Source organism: Lathyrus oleraceus, chromosome 7, assembly GCF_024323335.1.
Source record: "Lathyrus oleraceus cultivar Zhongwan6 chromosome 7, CAAS_Psat_ZW6_1.0, whole genome shotgun sequence".
Classification (NCBI taxonomy): Eukaryota; Viridiplantae; Streptophyta; class Magnoliopsida; order Fabales; family Fabaceae; genus Lathyrus; species Lathyrus oleraceus.
In genome coordinates, this window is record NC_066585.1 from 246,952,046 (window position 1) to 246,974,486 (window position 22,441).

General features: G+C 32.6%; 2 protein-coding genes across 2 annotated transcripts; one reads left to right on the forward strand and one right to left on the reverse strand.

The window, feature by feature from the left end:
* Nucleotides 1–4,736: 4,736 nt before the first annotated feature.
* LOC127101245 (phosphoenolpyruvate carboxylase) lies at nucleotides 4,737–11,095 on the forward strand. Its single transcript, XM_051038605.1, has 10 exons — nucleotides 4,737–5,123; nucleotides 6,013–6,407; nucleotides 6,626–6,710; nucleotides 7,361–7,583; nucleotides 7,851–7,954; nucleotides 8,035–8,122; nucleotides 8,346–8,500; nucleotides 8,740–9,738; nucleotides 10,138–10,524; nucleotides 10,596–11,095. The coding sequence occupies exons 1-10, from the start codon at nucleotides 4,956–4,958 to the stop codon at nucleotides 10,890–10,892; spliced, it is 2,901 nt and encodes a 966-aa protein (XP_050894562.1). The 5' UTR covers nucleotides 4,737–4,955; the 3' UTR covers nucleotides 10,893–11,095.
* Nucleotides 11,096–16,324: 5,229 nt separating this feature from the next.
* On the reverse strand, nucleotides 16,325–20,142 carry LOC127100976 (protein CONSERVED ONLY IN THE GREEN LINEAGE 160, chloroplastic). The gene is made up of 9 exons (XM_051038292.1): nucleotides 19,731–20,142; nucleotides 18,630–18,679; nucleotides 18,440–18,518; nucleotides 18,138–18,239; nucleotides 17,878–17,958; nucleotides 17,654–17,745; nucleotides 17,206–17,301; nucleotides 16,721–16,789; nucleotides 16,325–16,624 (listed from the first exon to the last, which is right to left on the reverse strand). The coding sequence occupies exons 1-9, from the start codon at nucleotides 20,037–20,039 to the stop codon at nucleotides 16,471–16,473; spliced, it is 1,032 nt and encodes a 343-aa protein (XP_050894249.1). The 5' UTR covers nucleotides 20,040–20,142; the 3' UTR covers nucleotides 16,325–16,470.
* Nucleotides 20,143–22,441: the final 2,299 nt, after the last annotated feature.

Here is a 22,441-nt window from a genome sequence, read left to right on the forward strand (position 1 = left end):
TAAATATATAAAAAAAACCAGTTTGGAATTTGGTGAAAAAATTAATCCAATTTTTTAAAAAATTGGTTTTAAACTGGTTTAAATAAATTAAACTGGTTTAAATAAATTAAACTGGTTTAAAATTATGAACCGGTTCTGAATTGGTTTTAAACCGAATTGAATTGATTAAACAGATTAACCACTTTTTGCTAAAGTGGTTTTTAAAAACTGCATTGAACCATTAATATGGTTCGGTTCAATTCAATTCATGAACCACGAACACCCCTAATATATATAGATATCATAATAAAAAAATGATTTAAATAAATTCTAAATGTCAAAACTTATTTTTATAAACAAATAATACTAAAATATTTGATTCTTAAACATTTAAAATACCTCTTTAGACCTGATAAATTTTTTAATATTGATTAAAATAATTCATAAATGAAATTAATTTTTTCTTAAACTTTTTTTGTGAAAAAAGTTCATTTTCAAATCACTTTTTTTGTTTAAGAAACTGAATCTTAATATTTTATTCTTCCTTTTTTACTAAATCAATTTGAGTTTAGTTTTGAATATATTAATAATTAGTATATAAGAAAAAATAATATTTAATGGTTAAAATTTTAATCTTAAAAATATTTAATTTACCTTTTTAATCTTAAAAAAATTATAATTTACCTTTTTAGAAAAAAATTAAATTTGTAATCTCTTAAAAATATTTAATTTACCTTTTTAATCTTAAAAAAAAATTCATAAAATACTCGTTATCATTTCTCTTTATTAAACTATTAATTAGCTTTACTATATTTAATGTTATTTTACTAAAAAAACATTTCAATAAATCATATTTTATATCGCATTATGAACTATGAATCTGATTGATAAGAACATGGTATCCAACTAAAACTAATGGGTATCTAATAAATACCATAGTTTTTACTTTACATTAATGAAAAAACTTTGTTTAATAATTGTATTTAGCCTTTAATTTTTAATCTTTTTATTAATTTATGCTTTTTTTTTCAAAAAGTTATTTGAAATAGATTTTGAACGGATAGTTTTTAACTTATTATTTTTTTATTTTGTATTTATTAGTTAATATAATAATTAATTTATCAAATACTCAAATTAATTTATCAATACTCAATTATTAATTATAAACTATCAACCATCAACTATCATTTATCAATTATTATTCATTAACTATCATCAATCAACTATCAATTAGTTTTACCAATCAAAGTCTATATTTCAAGAATAATAATTCATGAGAAGCATAACTTTGAAATCAACTATACGAATAAAATGTAAATAATGACCAACAAAGAAAAAAAATCTTGAAGAAGCTGTCCAAAATAAGTATCAAACTTAGAATATATATATATATATATATATATATATATATATATATATATATATATATATATATATATATATATATATATATATATATATATATATATATATATATATATATATATATATATATATATATATATATATATATATATATATATATATATATATTATTCTTAATAACAAATAAATCTTATTTTTAATTTAATTACAGTTTTAATACCTCTACTTTATTTGATTCACGAAATTTGTTCTCTATTTTAAATTTTGAATAATTTTGATTTCATCTCATACTTTTAAAATTAAAATTAAGAATGTTTCTATTTTTTAAATGACAAATTTTTTTTGTTGTTAAATATGATAAATCATCGTGTATAAATTTATTGTGCAACTTTATAGATACAAATAGAGCTAAATAGTCTTTTGATCCCGGTAAATTAACATGTTTTGATTTTGGTCCCTGAATCTTTTTTTGTCTGAGTCCATATATCTTACTTTCTCGTTGATGTTAGTCTCTACCGTTAAACTTCCGTTAAAAAAAGTCAATGTGGCAAACAATATTGACGTGACAATTATATTTTCTTCTGACACTTTGTATTGCATGTGGAAATGCAACATGAGGGTTTTAAAAGGAGGGATGTAATCCAAAATTTGAATGATTTTGTAATTTCTTCTTCCTCTCTTCAATACCATTGCATTCTTTTTCCTCTCTTCAGTATCATTGCATTCTTCTTTTTCTTCTCATTTGGAGTATAAAACCTATTTTGAGTTATTGAAGACAAACAATGAGATCAATAATTTTTTCATCTATTCTGTCAAAAAAATGCAGCAACATAAACTCAGAATTAAGGTTGGATATGTGGTTAGAATCAACGAAAGGAATTTTTTGTATATGATGTTAAGATGGGATCCATTTGATTATTGGATATGTTGTTAGAAGCAACAAGAACTTTTTTTTAAATATGTTGTTAAAGTTGGATCTATTTGATTATTGGATTTGTTGTTAGAAGTAATAAGAGAAAAAATTTCATCATAAACAAGTGTTGAAGTGTCCTTCATTTGCCATGTTTGTTCTTCCTCTGCAATTCAATTTTAGGTTGCTTCTACGAAGGCTGGGGATGAAAAAATTTCAGACTTATATAATTTTATTGTCTTGATAAGTTGGCGTGTTTTTTGTTTTAATCCATAAATATATATTTTTTGGTTTAGATCCATAATTATGGATTTCTATTACTGCTTTTTTTATTTATTCTAATCATTATTTTTGGGTTTTTACTATTGCATTTATTTGATTTTAGTTCCTAATTATGAGTTTCTCTTAGTGCATTTTATTCATTTTTTATTCACTTGATTTCACAATAAAATATTTTAAATCAATGGTGTAACTCAAAAGCTTCAGAATAATATTAGAAATTAAAGTATTTAATTAGTACTAGTATTCAATTTTCTACTTCGTTGCCTTCTTTACTGTGACCTGACAAATGAATAAATTTCAACTCATGAGATAACTTTATTAACTTAAATCCAAACAAATCCATAAAACTAAAGGAAATCTAATTTTGTTCGGCCCGCAAGTACAACCCGTTGTAGAAATTAATTTTAAACCTCAAGTTTATATATATATATATATATATATATATATATATATATATATATATATATATATATATATATATATATATATATATATATATATATATATATATATATATATATATATATATATATATATATATATATATATATATATATATATATATATATATATATATATATATATATATATATATATATATATATATATATATATATATATATATATATATATATATATATATATATATATATAATATATATATATATATATATATATATATATATATATATATTAGTGCATATATTATTAAACAAATGTAATGATGGATGAGTGGTAAATACAATGGTGTTTTAATCAATATTTTAAAAATCGGATTGGAGATTGAACCGGTGATACTTTGCGATTTAAGATTTAATTTGTTCAACATACCGTCGAACCGTTTATTAAATAAACTAATATTATGAAACTAAATTTCATAGATATATCACAGATAATCATACGTTCACAACTTAATAAAATAAATATTTCAAAAATCTATTACAAAGTTAATACAACAATATCGATAATACATATAATAACATAACATAGTTCTACACTTTATTTTAACCTTCATTTAGGAATAATTTGACCAAATTACAATAATAAAAATTAAACTAATTCAATTCAAAATTAAAATAATAAAATATAATAACTAAAATAAAGTTCAAATAATTAAGAATATCTAAATTAAATAAGATATAATACTAAAAGTAAATAATACAATATATTTCATTAAACAACAAAAAAACGAATTTGAATTGAACTACGTCAAATAAGTCTTAATTGATAACAAACAATATTGATTTGAACGATAATCAATATTGAGTTGGATATCGTGACAATTTTTAAAAGAGACGGGATGATGATGGAGTGTGGTTGAAATAAAAACTATAGTGACATAACAAAATTTAGAAGTTTGTATCGATGTAAAAAAACATTGATTTTTTTTTTGTGATTGAAAAATATATGTTAAGTTTTGATATTGATATATTAAAATTTTAAAAAACATTAAAAAAAATGGTTAATTTTATGCATTTTTTTAACCGGACGGTTTTACAAAACCGACTCCAGTTCTTTAGTTCAAATGATTTTGAACGGTTCAATCCGATTTTTCCGATTTTACTCCGATTTTGATCCACTAACAATTTTAAAAGCTTGATCCAACCGGATTCATCTTCGATTCTTGGTCCAACCGGTTGAACTGACCCATTAATTTCGATTTTTAAAACATTGATTTTACCTAAAGGGGTTGTTTCAAATCCCACAATATGAAAAAATATATTTTATTAACTTAAATTAATATCAAAACTAAAAGATTATTTAAACCATAGAAATATAAATTAAAATAAACATCTTATCGTTTTTTATGGAAAAAATGTGAAAGGATAATAAAAAATGTTTGAATCCAAATTAGAAAATTAATTTCGTAAATTAGGTAAAATTGAAATTGAAAAAGTGTAATTAAATTTTTTTTAAAGAATTTAATTGAAATATACTCACAATAAAAAGATTTTACACCGTCAATTAATCTTAGACGTTGAATATTAAAATAACTTTGATTTTTATTTAAAAATTTATAAAATAATACAGATATGTGATAGTGATGAATCCACGATATAAATCTTTTTCACTGACAATGCATAATAATTAATTTATTTTTTAAATTAAAATATCCACTAATATATTTTAATATCTAAAAAAATAATTGGTATTTTTGACCAAGAAAAATAATAATCGGAAGGTATTCGAAACTTGATGTCCCTCTCTTTTTGTGTGTGGCGCTACTTAAGCTTCTTTTCATTTCATTTCTTTTCAATTTCTATTCTTTCTTTTAGATACTCTTTCCTTGCAAACAATTCATCATCTATATAAAGGTCATGCTATTTACCCACAAACCTACGAATTAGTCTTCACGGGAGTACTTTTTATTCTCTCTCTCTTGTTTAGTGAGAGAAACAAACGCAGTGTGAGTGAGAAGATGACAGGTAGGAAAATTGAGAAAATGGCTTCCATTGATGCTCAGTTGAGGTTGCTAGCTCCGGGTAAGGTGTCTGATGATGATAAGCTTGTTGAATATGATGCTTTGTTGCTCGACCGTTTTCTTGACATTCTTCAGGATTTGCATGGGAGTGATATCAGAGAAACGGTATTTTCAATTTCAATTTCATCACCCTTTTTTGTTTTTATAGCTTCATGTTATTTATGATGAAAAGATTGTTGTTTTAGTTCCGCATTGACGAATTTTAGATGCGTAACTTTGATTTTATGTAATGGTGAAATTCAATTGTGCTCATTTTGGCTTTATCTGAAACCCCGTTTTGATTTTTTTGTGAAATTTGTAGTCTTTTTGGTCTTGGAACATTGTAATTGATGAAAAAAATTGCTTGAGGTGTGTATTTGACTGTATGGCTGTTGGAATGAATGGGCATTGAAAGTTATGTTTGGTGGTTTTAATTGTTGAAGGACCTTGAATTCTGTGTTCCATGCATGGTTTTCAGTTGTCATTGTCTTGTAGTCCTTGACTCTGGAGCACCGACACCTCAGAAAAAGGTGTGAAAAAATGTGTTAGTGTCGGTGTCCAAACCTGACATTCACACTTGTATTACGTTTAATTTATTTATTTTCAAATTATTATTGATGTTGACGTGTCAATATTGGTGTTGTGTTTCTGGTGTCCGTGCTTCATAGGTCCTTAGTATTGTAAAGAACTACAATCAAATGCGTCTGATTCGTCTGAGTTGCATCCGGGTTGTGGCTACGCAGACTCTTTTTCTTCTTTTTTTTTTGCCACGATCTAAATTTTTCACTTTTGTGTGTGCGCATAAAGCATCGCAGATCTATGTCTCTTCTCATTTTTATCTTGTGTTTTGAGCTAAAATTTAAGTTTTTCATGAACTAGATTCATGCTTCAGTATACCAAATCAAATTTTACCTGGATATTAGCTTTGCTTGTACCTAGTCTGCATATTTATTTTCCTTCGCTGAATACATGGACTTTCATTGCTTATTAGTTTCGATGATTTGATGTTAATTAGGTTCAAGACTGTTATGAGCTGTCTGCTGAGTATGAAGGGAACAATAACCCTCAGAAGTTGGAGGAACTTGGGGAAATGCTGACCGGTCTTGATGCCGGGGATTCGATTGTCATTGCCAAGTCATTTTCCCACATGCTTAACTTGGCCAACCTGGCAGAAGAAGTTCAAGTTGCCTACCGAAGAAGGATTAAGTTATTGAAGAAGGGCGATTTTGCTGACGAGAACTCTGCCATCACTGAGTCAGACATTGAAGAGACCTTCAAGAGGCTTGTGAATCAACTGAAGAAGACTCCCCTTGAAGTCTTTGATGCTTTGAAGAGCCAAACTGTTGATTTGGTTCTAACTGCTCATCCTACTCAGGCCGTTCGTAGATCTTTATTGCAAAAGCACGGAAGGTTTGTCCATTACTACCTTCATTGTGATTGTTGAAATTCAACTCAGAGGACTTATGGAGGAGTTATGGAGGTCCATTTGTTGAACATCTATCAGTGAGTTGAAAATTAGAGACCTCTAATAACATGACACCAGAGTCCTATGTTTCTGGCATTTTGACGATATCTGTACTAAGGCTTAATCTCTGTTGATGATAGTTGCTTTCTTATTTTGTTTTCAGGGTAAGAGATTGTTTGACACAGTTGTACGCAAAAGATATTACACCAGATGATAAGCAGGAACTTGACGAGGCTTTGCAAAGAGAGGTGCCTATCTGCTGATTTTTCTTGATTTTATATACATATATGCTGCCATCACTGGCAACCCCATGATTATCTGTATGCTACTTTATATATACAGTTATACTTAAAATCATGTATATTAAGTGATAAATTATTTTCCTTGGTTGGGCTAGAATAATCCGAGTTATCTGTGTTTATATCTATTAACATGGATATCAATGAATAAATGCCGTGATGCTACACTCACTGCATGAAGGTATACAGTGGGTTGAATTTTTGTGTTTAATATCCAAAACTAAAATCTGATGACTTTTCCGTGATCATTTGGCACATCATATTTGGGTTCAGAATTGGCATAAATGTACTAATCGATGTGTTATGTCTGACGCAATCCACCTTCAAGTAGTGCAGTATCTTAATAATCTTATAGTGCTTGATCAAAATTACTTATTTTAATTCTATTTATTATATCTATGGCATTTGATTCTGCTGTTGTCGGTGCTAGATTATCAAGCTCTAGTTTTGTGGATTTGGCTTTTCCAATTGAATCTACTTTAAGAAGTAAATTGGTTTCATTAGTTTATGGTTATGAATTGTTTGTTAGATCTTAATTTGATATTTATATGGCAAACTTTGTGTAGTGATAAGAACCTACTGATGTTTCTCGTATGCAGATTCAAGCTGCATTTCGTACAGATGAAATTCGAAGAACTCCTCCTACACCACAAGACGAGATGAGGGCAGGAATGAGCTACTTTCATGAGACAATCTGGAAAGGTGTACCAAAATTTTTGCGCCGCATTGACACTGCTCTGAAGAACATTGGCATCAATGAACGCATCCCATATAATGCTCCTGTTATTCAGTTCTCTTCATGGATGGGAGGAGATCGTGATGGTATCTTTCTTTTCTCCTAAGCAATTACTCAGTGGATATGTTTCTCATAAATCTATTCTATCTTTTGTTAAACTTCCTGACTTTAATGGTCAAAGTATATATGTAGTAGATTCAGGAATTTAATATCTAGATCTATGATACCTCATTTTCTTAATTCAGTTCATCTCATCATTGAATTCTACCATCTTCAGTTTTGGATACTGCGTTATAGACGTGGCTTATAATGTACTATAACCTGTCATTAATTTTTTCTAATGTGTATTGCAGGCAACCCCAGAGTAACTCCTGAAGTTACAAGGGATGTGTGTTTGCTGGCTAGAATGATGGTTGCTAATTTATACTTCTCTCAAATTGAGGATCTCATGTTTGAGGTATCAAATATGCCAGTCATCATTAATCATATTTAATTTTAGCATTGTTTACCATCTCGGTTATTGTCTGTTTCTGGCAGTTGTCTATGTGGCGTTGCAATGATGAAATACGAAGTCGTGCAGAGGAACTCTACAGCTCAGCAAAAAGAGATGCAAAACATTATATTGGTATGTAGTATGTAATAGTCATGTTATTTTGTTCTGAATTACGGTCAAAGCATTTAAATCCTTTATTGAAATCTACAATGTTACACATAATCTCATTTTTAATGCTGAACACAATAATGTTGAGATGTCTTAAACTTGTCGATTAATTTAGAGCTGTACTTTTTGAAGTTTTGATAAGTAAATTGTATTGAGTTTTACAAAAAAAAATTCTTCATTGCTGCAGAGTTTTGGAAACAGGTTCCTCCAACTGAGCCATATCGTGTTATTCTTGGTGATGTGAGGGACAAGCTATATAATACACGTGAACGTGCCCGGCAGTTATTAGCCAATGGAAGCTCTGAAATACCTCAAGAGAGTACCTTCACAAATGTTGAACAGGTATTATCCTCGAAACCGCCAGATAAGCTGTTGCATGGTACAGATAATTGAATCTTTTCACCTTTTAAAAGAAACTTCCTCAAAGTGACTTGAAAACTCTAATAAATTAGACAGCATTGAACTCATAATTCAGGAAAGACAATACCAAATGCATGTCATGATATTATAATTGCTCAAAGTAATCTTGATATAGTGATTCATTTATTATTTTAAACTCTAACCGGCAATTTTTCATGTAGTTCCTGGAGCCTCTTGAACTATGTTATAGGTCACTCTGTGCGTGTGGTGATCAGCCGATAGCTGATGGAAGCCTTCTTGATTTCTTGCGGCAAGTTTCCACATTTGGGCTTTCACTTGTGAGACTTGACATCCGTCAAGAGTCAGATAGGCACACTGATGTTATGGATGCTATAACAAACCACTTAGAGATTGGATCTTATCGAGAATGGTCTGAGGAACGCAAACAAGAATGGCTGTTGTCTGAGCTCGGTGGAAAGCGTCCTCTCTTTGGCCCTGATCTTCCTAAAACTGAAGAAATTGCTGATGTTCTGGATACCTTCCATGTCATTGCTGAACTTCCTTCGGACAGCTTTGGTGCTTATATCATTTCAATGGCAACAGCCCCATCTGATGTGCTTGCTGTAGAACTTTTGCAACGTGAATGTGGCGTGAAGCAGCCCTTAAGGGTTGTCCCATTGTTTGAAAAGCTTGCTGATCTCGAGACTGCTCCTGCTGCACTAGCCCGCCTATTCTCAATAGAATGGTATAGAAACCGTATCAATGGAAAGCAAGAAGTTATGATAGGATACTCAGACTCGGGAAAAGATGCTGGCCGTTTCTCTGCAGCTTGGGCGCTGTACAAGGCTCAAGAAGAACTTATAAAGGTTGCCAAGGAGTTTGGCGTTAAGCTTACAATGTTCCATGGAAGAGGTGGGACTGTAGGAAGAGGAGGAGGTCCCACTCATCTTGCTATATTATCTCAGCCACCAGATACTATTCATGGTTCACTTCGGGTTACAGTTCAAGGTGAAGTAATTGAACAGTCATTTGGAGAGGAGCACTTGTGCTTCAGAACACTTCAGCGTTTCACTGCTGCTACACTTGAGCATGGAATGCACCCTCCCGTGTCACCGAAACCAGAATGGCGTGCCCTCATGGATGAGATGGCTGTCATTGCAACAAAGGAGTATCGCTCCATTGTTTTTCAGGAGCCTCGTTTTGTTGAATACTTCCGATGTGTAAGTATTATTTCCCATCATTCTTATTAGTAATTAACATTGCATATAAAGATGCCCTTGAATTTATAGCCATTTAATTGACATTTTTTACCATCACCGCCACATAACACTCTCCATCATTGTCACCACTCACCACATGACACCCTCTGTCTCTACTTGGCACTTCCCACCACTGACAAGGAGTTCAAAAATTAAGATGTACTTCTTTAATACACTTGGTATTTGAAGTTTCATACTAACAGTTATGACTATTTGTTATCATGTTTCATTCTTCACCAGTCATGTGAAATTATTATTGCTTACGTTTTACTGACCTTGCAAATTCTTGTTATTTTTCCTTTTGTTTTGTGTGCATAATTTTCTCTGCTTACTTTATTTATGAATCATTACAAAATGCAGGCAACTCCTGAGATGGAGTATGGAAGAATGAACATAGGCAGTCGCCCGTCAAAACGAAAGCCAAGTGGAGGAATTGAATCACTCCGTGCTATCCCTTGGATCTTTGCCTGGACTCAGACAAGGTTTCACTTACCAGTATGGCTTGGCTTTGGGGCTGCTTTCAAACATGTAATTGAGAAGGATCCAAAGAATCTCCAAGTGCTTCAAGATATGTATAATCAATGGCCATTCTTCAGGGTCACTCTTGACTTGGTTGAGATGGTGTTTGCCAAGGGAGACCCAGGGATCGCAACTCTTTATGACAAACTTCTAGTGTCAGATGAACTGTGGTCATTCGGAGAGCGATTAAGGTCTTCATATGATGAAACCAAGAGATTTCTCCTCAAGGTAAACTATAGTTTTATTGCTTCTATTTTGCGCATAAGGATTTTTAGTCACATTTTGTTTTTTGTTTGTAGGTTGCTGGACACAGAGACATCCTTGAAGGAAATCCTTACTTAAAGCAAAGACTTTGTCTCCGTGAATCTTACATCACAACTCTCAATGTGTTGCAAGCCTACACATTAAAGCGAATCCGCGATCCTGATTACCATGTGACGTTGAGGCCACATTTGTCCAAGGACTACATTGAATCAAGCAACCCAGCAGCAGAGCTTGTGAAGCTCAACACTACAAGCGACTATGCTCCTGGTTTGGAGGATACCCTTATTTTGACAATGAAGGGTATAGCTGCTGGCATGCAGAACACTGGTTAAGCTGTTATGCTGTTATTTTCCTATATACACTGTTTGTAACTTTGTGGCATGGGATGCATACATTTGGTACCTGTGTTTTCTTTTGCAGATGTGGATCCACATCAAAATAAAAATTACTCTCTCTATCACCATATAATAACACCGGATTTTGGCTTGTGTCAGCAAGTATTTTTATCTATTTCACCTTATGTCATTTGATGTTATACCCTTCTCACATGATCCTCAAAGTCATTAGTGTACTAAACTTGCATCTCTTATAATTTTTCATTGGTTGGTGATTCGATCCCTTGAAAAAGGTCAAAATTTTAAATAGATTATCAAAGATTAGTCTTCATAATTGCATACAAGAAATAGCAGTTAAAACCAACATTACCTATTTATTTATGAATCTACAAATTTGGTAGGGCGAACATTTTTCTCTCCAATTTTGTCAATCACAAATTTTGTTACCAAATTAAAATATTTCAAAAGAGGGATTAGGATAGGCGTAGAAGTTTTCTTCTCCAATTATGTTGATAAATTTAGCTGAAATATATATATACTTAAGAATATTTTAGATCGTGTGTAAAAGATTAAAAGAGTATTTTAGATGAATTTTTTGTCTAATAGTTTCTATCAGTGGTTTGTTTTAATGAAAGTAATAATGGGAAAGAATCATCTCAAACTAGATCTTAACTATAGTTGTTTTATTGCAAGTGAAACAATTAAAATATCTAATCAGTTTTTCAAGTTAACTCTCATTAAATTATATTAATGCAATTAAAATTATCTTGAGTCATCACAATGCTATAATAGATATACAACTTACATGTTTACATTACATAAACCTAATTTAGGTTGGTGCCTGTTTATGTCATCACTGGCAGCATTTTTATTTTTTATTTATTTATATTTTTTATATATCGGAGGTTTTCTTTATAATTTTATGTAAGAGACAAATTATATATTCATTTAAAATCTTAAGATGATAGATATGTGAATTCTCTCACTTATAAAATATTGAATCTCCAATTTTCTAGTTAATGTGAGACTTTTCCACACTTGTTTCTCAATACTTCCAACTCACACTTATTTTTCTCAACCATTTAACCTTCACATAACCTAGAAAATAAAGATAAATCTAAAGACTAATTTAGATTTGCGTATTGTTTTGATTATAACTTGACCTAAAAGAATACAATTGAAATTAAACCAAGAATTTTAAAAAAGATTTTAAACATGTATTGTTGTGTCAGATATTTGATCGAACTCTAGTATGGTCAAAGGGTACCTTCTTGGTTCGACAATCCGACAAGGTCATTAGCATGTCGTCGAAGTTTGTTCACATGTTGTAGTCGAAGTATGCTAGGATTGTTAGCATGTCGAATTGAGTCTGTTTGTTATGCCCAATTGTTTAGGTTGACTTATTTTCTAAGTTAACTTGTGTAATGAGCCAGTGTGTAAAAGCCCATTAGTTTAGTGTGTTAGTTTTCTTATAAATAGCATACTAGTCTCTCATCATTACATAATGCAAATCCTAATTAGAGTGAGAGAAGTTATTTGCTATTATGTAACACTTGTAATTTTGTTTCAAAGAGAAAGTAAAGAATAACAGTTTATAACCAACTTGTTGTGTTCTTCTTGCTTCCCTTTTTTAGCCTTGTGGGGTTTCTTGCCGATCAAGAAACCGATTATACTTTGTTATTCCGATATTGTTTTCTCAACAAATTAGTGCGGTGAACGTGGAAAAGATGACGTCAACAAAGTATAGGATTAAAAAGTTCACCAGAGTGAACGATTTCGGTCTATGGCACTTAAAGATGAAAGTCCTACTAGTTCAACAAGGTTGTTTAGAAGCGTTGAAGGGAGCCGGAGCCACGGACATTGCGTTAACGGACAAAGAAAAAAAGACTATAGTAGAGAAAACCCACAATGTCATATTATTGAGCCTTGGCGATAAGGTTCTTCGACATGTTTCGAAGGAAACGACGACGTCGGGTTATGAGTGAAACTCGAAAGTTTGTACATGACCAAATCGTTGGTCAATCGTCTCTACTTGAAGCAAGCTTTGTATTCATTCAAGATGAGTGAAGACAAAGTTCTGGATATGTTCAACAAGTTGATTCTTGATCTTGAAAATATTGATGTCAAGATCGAGGATGAAGATCAAGCATTGTATTTCAAAGAAAATCTCTTGTATGGAATAGAGTCTTTGATCTTTGAAGAAGTTCAATCATCCTTGTATTCTAAGGTTTTGAACGAATGAAAGGGGCACAAGCCATCTTCGAGTGATGAAGGTCTGTCGGTTAAGGCGAAATTCACCAAGAGAGATGTCAAGTTCGACAAGAAGAAAGGTAAAAGTCAGCAGAAGTCTTATAATTGTGATGCATCTGATATTCAATGTTATCACTGTAAGAATGAGAGTCATACAAGAAAAGTGTGCCCTGAACGCCTGAAAGATCATAGAGGTAAGGATAATGGCAACGCAACCATTGTTCAAGATGATTTCGACTCATCTGATGTTCTTGTGGTTTCAAGCGGTGACTCAAGTAAATAGTGGATTATGGATTCATGTTGCACTTGGCACATGACTCCAAACAAAGACTTGTTTGAGGAACTATGTGATAGATATGATGAATTTGTATTGCATGGAAACAATAAAGCTTGCAAGATTGCAGGTGTTGGATCTGTCAGATTCAAGCTCCATGATGAGTCAATAAGGTTGTTGATTGAAGTCAGGTATGTACCTGATTTGAAGAGAAATTTGATTTCTTTTGGTGAATTTGAAAAGAAAGGATATGTTTTCCAAGGAGAGAAAAGTATTCTAAAAGTCATGAAGGGGTCGAAGGAAGTCTTAAGAGGCGTGAAGAAACAAGGCTTGTATACCTTTGAGGCTGAAGTTGTCAGTGGTCCTGCAGATGTTGCATCCACGAAACCTTTGTTGAAGACAAAAATTTGGCTCATGAGATTAGGCCATGTCAGTGAAAGGGGTCTGGTCGAATTGGGGAAACAAAATCTACTTGGTGGAGACAAAGTCGAAAATTGAAGTTTTGTGAACCCTATTTACTTGGAAAATCTTGCAGAGTGAAGTTCAATAAAGGCAAACAAAAAATACATGGATCCCTTGATTACATCCATGCTGATCTTTGGGGGCCTGCAAGGTGTCCATCACATTCAGGAGCAAGGTATTTTCTATCCATAATTAATGATTATTCCAGAAAGTAATGAGTATTCATCTAGAAGACTAAGGATGAAACTTTTGAGAACTTCAAAAGTTGGAAGACTCTGGTCAAAAATCAGACTGGCAGAAAGTTCAAGAGGTTGAGAATCGACAATGACCTTGAATTTTCCAATGAGGCATTCGACAGTTTTTGTGCAGCCTCTGGTATTGCAAGGCATAAAACTACTGCAGATACTCCCTAACAAAATGGTTTGACTGAAAGGTTTAATCGAACCATTTTGAAAAGAGTTAGATGCATATTAACTAGTGTTGGGTTAAAGAAGGTGTTTTGGACATAGGTTATTTCGACAACAACATATCTGATAAACATATGTCCTTCGATTGCGTTAGATATGAAAACACCTAACGAAGTTTGGTCGGAACATCCACCAGATCTCGACAAACTTAGAGTATTTGGCTGTATAGACCATGCTCACATTAGGCAAGACAAGGTCGAACATAGAGCTTTGAGATGCGTGTTCATGGGATACCCCGAAGGAGTCAAAGCTTATAGGCTATGGTGCCTAGAGCCAAGTCACAGGAAGTGTGTCACTCGTCGAGATGTAGTTTTCAATGAAGTTGAGATGGATTTCAAGAAAATTGATGACGTTAGTCGAAGTGCACATATATTTGAAGAAGAGTTGGAACTTGAGGAGATTCTTGTTGAGGTGGAACATGTCGATGATGAATTGCGTATCGCAAATCAAGTCAAAGAAGAAGCACAAGATGCTAAAGATACTGAGGAAGTTGAGGAAAATGTCGATGACTACCTATTGGCAAGAGATAGACCGAGAAGAGTCATCAAGCCACCTTAAAGACCTGGGTATGCAGATCTCATAACTTATGCCTTAATCTGTGCAAGTGAGATTCTATATGAAGAACCTAGAGACTATAAGGAAGTTATGAGGAGTCAAAATAAGACTGAATGGTTGAAGACCGTGGATGATGAAATGAAGTCTCTTCATGATAACCACAGTTGGGAACTGATCAAGAAACCTGTTGGAGCCAACTTAGTTAGATGTAAGTGGACTTTCAAAGTTAAGGAAGGAATCGAAGAAGTGATGTCGAAAAGATACAAGGAAAGATTGGTCGCAAGAGGTTTCACTAAGAAAGAACATGTCGACTTCAATGATGTGTTCTCTCCTATTGTGAAGCACATGTCCATTCGAATCTTACTTGCCATGGTGGCACAGTTTGACCTAGAACTAGAAAAAATGGATGTGAAAATTGATTTCTTGTATGGAGATCTAGATGACATAATCATGATGAGGCAACCTGAAGGGTATGCAGAAAAAGGAAAGGAAGGTTATGTGTGCAAGCTGAATAAATCTTTATATGGACTGAAACAATCTCCTCGATAATGGAATAGGAGATTCGACAAGTTCACGACACACATAGATTTCATTAGAAGTCAGTTCGACCAATATGTTTACTTCAGATTTCGACTTGAAAATTCATTTGTTATTTTGTTGCTTTATGTGGATGATATTCTCATAACAATCAACAATGTCGAGGATGTAATGAAGGTGAAGACTGAACTCAAGAAGGAGTTCGATATGAAGGATCTGGGAGTTGCATCCAGGATTCTTGGGATTGACATTCGAAGAGACAGAAAGCAGTCAAAATTATGCTTATCTCAAGAGACATAACCCTCAATGAAAGGTTTGTTCCCTTGATGTATGCAGTTGATAAAGTTGCATGAAGAAAACTAGTTTGTTTCCTTGATGTTATAAAGTTTGTTCCAAAGTGGAGATTTGTGAAATATTGGATTGAACTCATGTATGGTTGAAAAATTACTTCTAGATTCGACAATCCGACATGATCATTATCATGCCGTCGAAGTTTGTTCACATGTTGTAGTCGAAGTATGCTAGGATTGTTGGCATGTCGAATTGAGTCTGTTTGTTATGTCCAATTGTTTAAATTAACTTGTTCTCTAAGTTAGCTTGTGTAATGTACATGTGTGTAAAGTCCATTAGTTTAGTGTGTTAGTTTTCTTATAAATAAGATACTAGTCTCTCACTATTGCATAATGTAAATCCTAATTAGGGTGAGAGATGTTATTTGCTATTTTGTAACATTTGTAATCTTGTTTCAAAGAGAAAGTAAAGAATAATCATTTATAATCAATTTATTGTGTTCTTCTTACTTATCTTTTTTCTACCCTTGTGAGTTTTTTATCGATCAAAAAACCGATTATACTTTGTTAGTCTGATATCGTTTTCTCAACATGTTGCTTATAAGAGGGAAAATGCACTATATATTTAGACATTATTACAAAAGCAACACATGAACGTAATTGTATGTCCCTTGATATAATTAAGATCCTAAATACGGAAAAAATGCTATTAACACATGCTTAAGACAAATGACCCAAATCTAGCCCTTGGATGATATATTTATGTTCTTCTTTGAAGCAACAGTAATCACCTCCTCTATAGCTTGAGCAAAAGTTGCTATTTTGTATGTGAAAAAACCAACTAGCATTGGAATCAATTCTAAGTGCATAATACCATATTCTGGAACAAGAATCCTGCATTAAAACAACCAAGCTTTAAAAACTGCACATCTCATCCACTATATATTAAAAATGGTAACTGTTTCGGTTGCAAATCCAAAGAGAACTTACGCATTCCATCGATTATAAATCATGACCAATATAACAGGAACCAGTAATCTTGGTTGCCCAACTGCTCCTCTGAAAGTAACATTCAACAAGTTGTTAGGCCTCTGTTATCTATATCAACAAACAAGGTGAAAAATGAAGATATGTCCATGGCTACAGTGTAAGAGATCACTATGACTAACAAGTGTTCTCACATGTTTCACTGACTAAGTTTAGCTGTTAATGACTATACCCTACATAGTTTATATAGATATCCGATCATATTTTACGATAGTATATTTCTCCGTGTTCACGTGTCTTCTTCCATGTGAGTGATTTGGCAAGATGATGAAATATAATTAGGAGCGACAGTAAAACTTGTCTACAAATATAGTTTGTTAGGAAACTTCATATTACCGAGAAAAATTAGATACTTCAAACTAGACTATCAAATAGTTGTCTACTGAAGAAATTAAATTCCGCATAGTGAATCATCAACTATAGATTACTTGATAAGGGCCCTTGAACCGTTTGAACTTAGTGAATCCACGCTACTTCCCAGCATGCGGATATATGCCAAAGAACCAATAAAGCCAGCACCAAAGCTGAATACATGAAAGAAATGTATGTATTAATCAAACATGAATAATCCTTGAAAAAATCTTTTGAAGGATGCTAGGTGTTATCAAATCTTAGCAAAAACTTAAACTTGATCTTGCGTCAGCAACCTAGATTTTTAGCATTAATTAATTAATAATAATTGATAACTAGGATAACAGTGAATTTATCCAATATATCTCTCAATGGAAACGTGACACTGATTATTGCCTAGATGTTGTTTCTTTTAATTATCTCAGTTTAACATTCGATAGCATAGGCAAAAGATGGGAATGAATGATTTAACAGGATATCCAATTCAAATAATCAAGTTAACAAGTGCTAGAAGAATCAAGGTACCTAGCTGCAATCTCAGGAGAATAAGAAATATAAGTTGAAACCAGACCAACGCCGCCTATACCTAACGTAAGCACTTGCAACCTCTTCTTTAACTGAAAACCCAAATTAAGTTTAGGAAAAGAATTAACAATGCTCGGTATTTGATCAACGTCACAATGAATAAAAGTGTAAGATTTACATAACTTCTAATGAACAAAAACCAACCAGAAAATGGTGTTGAGTACCTTATCATACTGCTCCCTGTATTGAGCAGCCAATACTTCGGGATTTTCACGAGATTTCCTTAATTCCCGAAACATCACATCCTATAGGTTAACATTAACAATCGTCAAGTTACCATTTTCGATTCAAAAGTAAACTATGGATTGAGCTCTATGTCCTACGCCGTCCTAGTTTATACACTTATAAAAGCTGGAAAACATATCCAGTAGGTAAAAAATCAGATACAAATGAAACAAATTTAGTGATGTATAAATTTACTTACGGTTCCGTCAGTTGCAGCTTTGGCAGCTCTATTCCATTTGTCTTGCTCACGGCGTGTTGGTGCCAATCTCCATTTTACCCTCTTGCTTTCACTTTCATTCGCCTGGTCAATATTAAATTTGTAAAAATATAATTGAGCCTTGTGGAAAACAACATAACATACCATGTGCTTTTTTTGTTTCTCAAATAGAATTAGGTCATAAATAGACGAAGAGAATTAAATACTGAAGATCATAATATAGCTCATAAAATCCAAAAGATATATTGATCAGGGAAAATCAAAAGAAGATACACATCTCTTACAATAGTCGGCGTCTCTATTTGCTGCTGTACAATAGGATTTGCAGGAGCTGAGAGTTCTTTGCTCAAATCAACATCCATACTGCAGTTCATAATTGAAATGACATAATACATAAAGTGAGAACAAAAGAAAGAAAATAAAACAATGAAAGCACAATTGAAGACTTTGATTTGAATATTGTGGGGGCAAGACCTGTCGAGGCTCATGGCTCTATTTAAGCTAAGAAACCCATAAGGTACTTCCTGTTCACAACAAAATTATTTATATCAGAATCAACTCACAGAATTAAACACAAAATCTGAAGTCATTCACCAAGATATCTTGAGTCACCACCATCATCAGATACATACACTTTTGTCATTAGGTGGGTCGACTCAAAGGATTAAATAACAATCATGTTGTTCTTAATTAAAAGAATTTGAGTCATCAAGGAATGTAAATGTAAAACCTTAAAAATGAAATATTGTTGTGACATTCATTTCCATTATTGTATACAATTCCCTTTCCTCTTAGAGTCTCATTATGTAAAAACCAAAACTGATAAACATGGATATGATGATAAGCAAACTGAAGTATATGCAAAACCTGGTTCTGTTAATTTCATTCCTTTGCCCCAATAGTCTCAAATCTCAATGTTACTTAAATGGATCGAAATTGAAACCCAGGTAAGGCGGGGCACTAATCATGGAAAGAGAAACCAAATCTAATTATTATACAGAAAATAAATTGAGGCAAAATTGTTATTTATTGCCATTGATTACATATAGAAGTAAAACATGGAGAACAAACAGAGAAAAACATAACTAACTTCCCTAGAAAACTTAAGGTCTGTGAGTGTTAAGCCAAGTAACTGAATCTCTAACAGTTTTGAAAGGGATTGGGAAGTTGGGATTAATAGGATTAATAGCATATACGACGAATATCTTTGCTTCAACTCAAAATTCAATATAGGAAAATGGGAAAGGCATAATCATTTTCTCTTGTTCATTAATCCAAACACAATAATCAAGTAAAAATCCTCTAAAGCACCGACACTTCGGAAGAAAGCATGTCCGGTATCAGGTGTCGTCCGGTGTCCAATACCAACACAACACTACAAGTGATTACATTTACCGGTGTCGAAGTGTCACAGTCTAATGCTTCACAGGACATACCACAAACACAAAGCAATCAATATCATAACTAGCCAATATACAGTTCTCACAACCACAAGCAATGCATCAATCAACTCACAGTAACTCCAACTAAACAAACACCAATTCAAAGAGACCCAGATAGGGAATAACAAACTACCTTTGAAGGAGAAGGTTCAAGGGGAGTTTGAGGTGGCTGAATCATCCTTTTGAAACGAGGAACGAAATCCTTGTTCCACATATAGTCATCAGAAGCCAAAGGGTCAGGATCCTCACCACCCCAATACTTGCGAAGCTTGGTGGTTGTTGGAGGACCACCGTATTCACCAGGAGCCATACCAGTGGACCATTTCATGGGTTTTTTATTGGGAAGGATAACCTTGGTTTGTCTTGGGTGTGGTAATGGTGAATCTTGTGACATTGGTGTTGCTGCACATGTTACACAATTGTAGTAGTTCATAACTACCATTTTCCTTCACAATTTTTCACTTTCTTCGTTTCTGTTCTGAGAACGGCAATGAACTGAAAGCACACAACCAGTGATCGATGGATATGATTCACATGAATGATAATGTGTGTGTATTATTTATTTATTTATTTGAAAATGTTTTTATTAATTATTAAATGGACAGACTTTATTTGCAAAATATCTCCTAGATATTTTTCTCACAATTCTCATAAAAAAAAACTATCATTATCATTTTTTTAATATAAATTCATTCATATTTTTGTGAAGTTTATTTACTAAAGAACTAAAACGGATTGGCACGCTTCTTAGGTTTTTTAGGGTCGAGCTAAAAAATTTTGTTGTAAAATGAATTTAAAAGTTAGATGTTTTTTTTTTAATGTATCCTATATATTTTGTATGCATCACGCGAAAATACGAAAATGCACCTCAGTTTTTGAAGATACATCTTTGGATGCATTTAATACACATTCAATGTAGACCATTTTGAGTGACACCTTATAAATTTGTTTTTTTTTTTAAATTTCGGAGATGTATCTCCGGTATATTTTCGTATATACATTTTCGAAATGTTTACACACCAGCAGCAAAGCCAGACAGTAAAAACATGTAATTTGACAAAATAAAATTAACATTCATAACATGAAACTGGCATTACATAAATGATTTTAACATAAAATGCAATATTACACTTCAATATCCACATGGACGCTTCAACATCTGCATAATATCTTCGACCGGTCTTGAAATCGTCGCTTACAACTCAAGCGAAACTTTTGTTTCGAAACGGAAAAATGTATTCCACGTAGCCCTTACACCTGCATCCGTCTTGAGCTCAAAGTTGGTGAACTAAATCTTTTCTCCGTTGTCAATCAACGGTGAACGGTACTCGATCTTCACAATTCTTTTATTGTCTCCATAAGGTAGGAGATGGTGAATTTCGTATTTAATATTTGTAAGAGATGTGTACTGAGCTTAAACTTCTGCCTGAGAGTTGTGTTAGAGAATGAGACATTTGTGGCATACTAGTTGATTGATATTTGTGACATTTGAGACATTTTCAGTTTGTGTGAAATGAAAAACAAGAGTATCTTAATTTATAGAAGTTGTAGACAAATGTGAATCATTCAAAACCTAGCATGTTGATTCTGGAGATATATCTCTCGTTCCACACCATATTATCTTATTCCGAAGATGCATCTCCAGAACCTCTTCTGAACTAATCATAAGGAACACATAACCTTTGAAAACAGAAGTCAAGTGAAAACATTTTTTTTTAACAAATGAACTAGTGTTATGGGAAAGATAAAAAAAAGTATTAAAACATTAAGAAATTGAATATATCACCCTTCATTAATATAGAGACATAATTATATACACTTATTTGTTCGACTAAATAGAAAATTAAAATGAATCGCAATATTTATCGTCGGTTAAATTTATAGGTGATACCCCTTTTGACTTTTGCGTATTTGATTCTCTTTCAATGCTGCTCAATTTCATGAACTGTTGAATCCTTTATATAAAATGGTTCAGCCAAGTCTCGACTTTTATTGTTGAATGAGTTGTCCACTCTAGTGATGTCAGGGGTATAGGGAATCCAGGTTTCAAGTAAACTTGAACAAAATGTCGTGATTTTGAAAGTCACCCAATACACATAATAAGATCATATTGATTTTGAGATGGGGGGGCGGTACGTAGTGGGAAAAGGGTTTCTGAAAAATCATATCGTGCCAGATTAACACACACTATATCATACACAAATTCTATGAGGTTACCCATTTCATGGAAGCACATCCATTTTGCCTCCGGTGTCGGTCCACTAAGGTAAGGAACAAGAGACTCATAAACTACATCAAAGTTTTATTTCTTTCCATACAATTGTCTGTCTGATTCTTTATGAGTGCCCAACTCGTGGATAAGTTGATGACAGACAAGTGTATGATTATCTTTTCCTTTATCGAGTAAAGTCGAAACAACTCGATAATCGCAATTACCATCCCCCTTAACATTAACGATTCGCTCGATGTACTTGTACATAAAAACTAGCATCTCGTCAATGAATGAAATATTTGGTAAAGGCGACAAATGAGGTGGTTTGCTAATGCGAGCTCCCTTGAAAACACTTTTTTGAGATTTTGGAGTTGGTGAGTCCGAAAAAACTTTGTCAACATGTTCAAAATATGAAGGAGACCGCGTCGTTGAATTGTCACTCGGTGTAGGTTTGAGATTCTTCGGAACACCTTTTGTTATTACTGGTTGTGAGGGTCGTTTCAAGTCGGTGGTTTTCGGATAAGCAATCTTCCTCAATTGTTCTTTGATGTGGAATTTCACGTTCTCATTGGATTTCAAAAATCTCTCTTATATCAATTACTATTCGGTAAAAATAGAGATATTCAATTTAC

Coding starts and splice junctions, on each gene's coding strand:
- LOC127101245 (XM_051038605.1), top strand. CDS start 4,956: ATGACAGGTAGGAAAATTGAGAAAATGGCTTCCATTGATGCTCAGTTG. Junction 5,124..6,012: donor GGAGTGATATCAGAGAAACG/GTATTTTCAATT, acceptor GATGTTAATTAG/GTTCAAGACTGTTATGAGCT. Junction 10,525..10,595: donor CCAAGAGATTTCTCCTCAAG/GTAAACTATAGT, acceptor TTTTGTTTGTAG/GTTGCTGGACACAGAGACAT.
- LOC127100976 (XM_051038292.1), bottom strand. CDS start 20,039: ATGGTAGTTATGAACTACTACAATTGTGTAACATGTGCAGCAACACCA. Junction 18,519..18,629: donor AGAGCCATGAGCCTCGACAG/GTCTTGCCCCCA, acceptor TATGAACTGCAG/TATGGATGTTGATTTGAGCA. Junction 16,790..17,205: donor GGTTCAAGGGCCCTTATCAA/GTAATCTATAGT, acceptor TGTTACTTTCAG/AGGAGCAGTTGGGCAACCAA.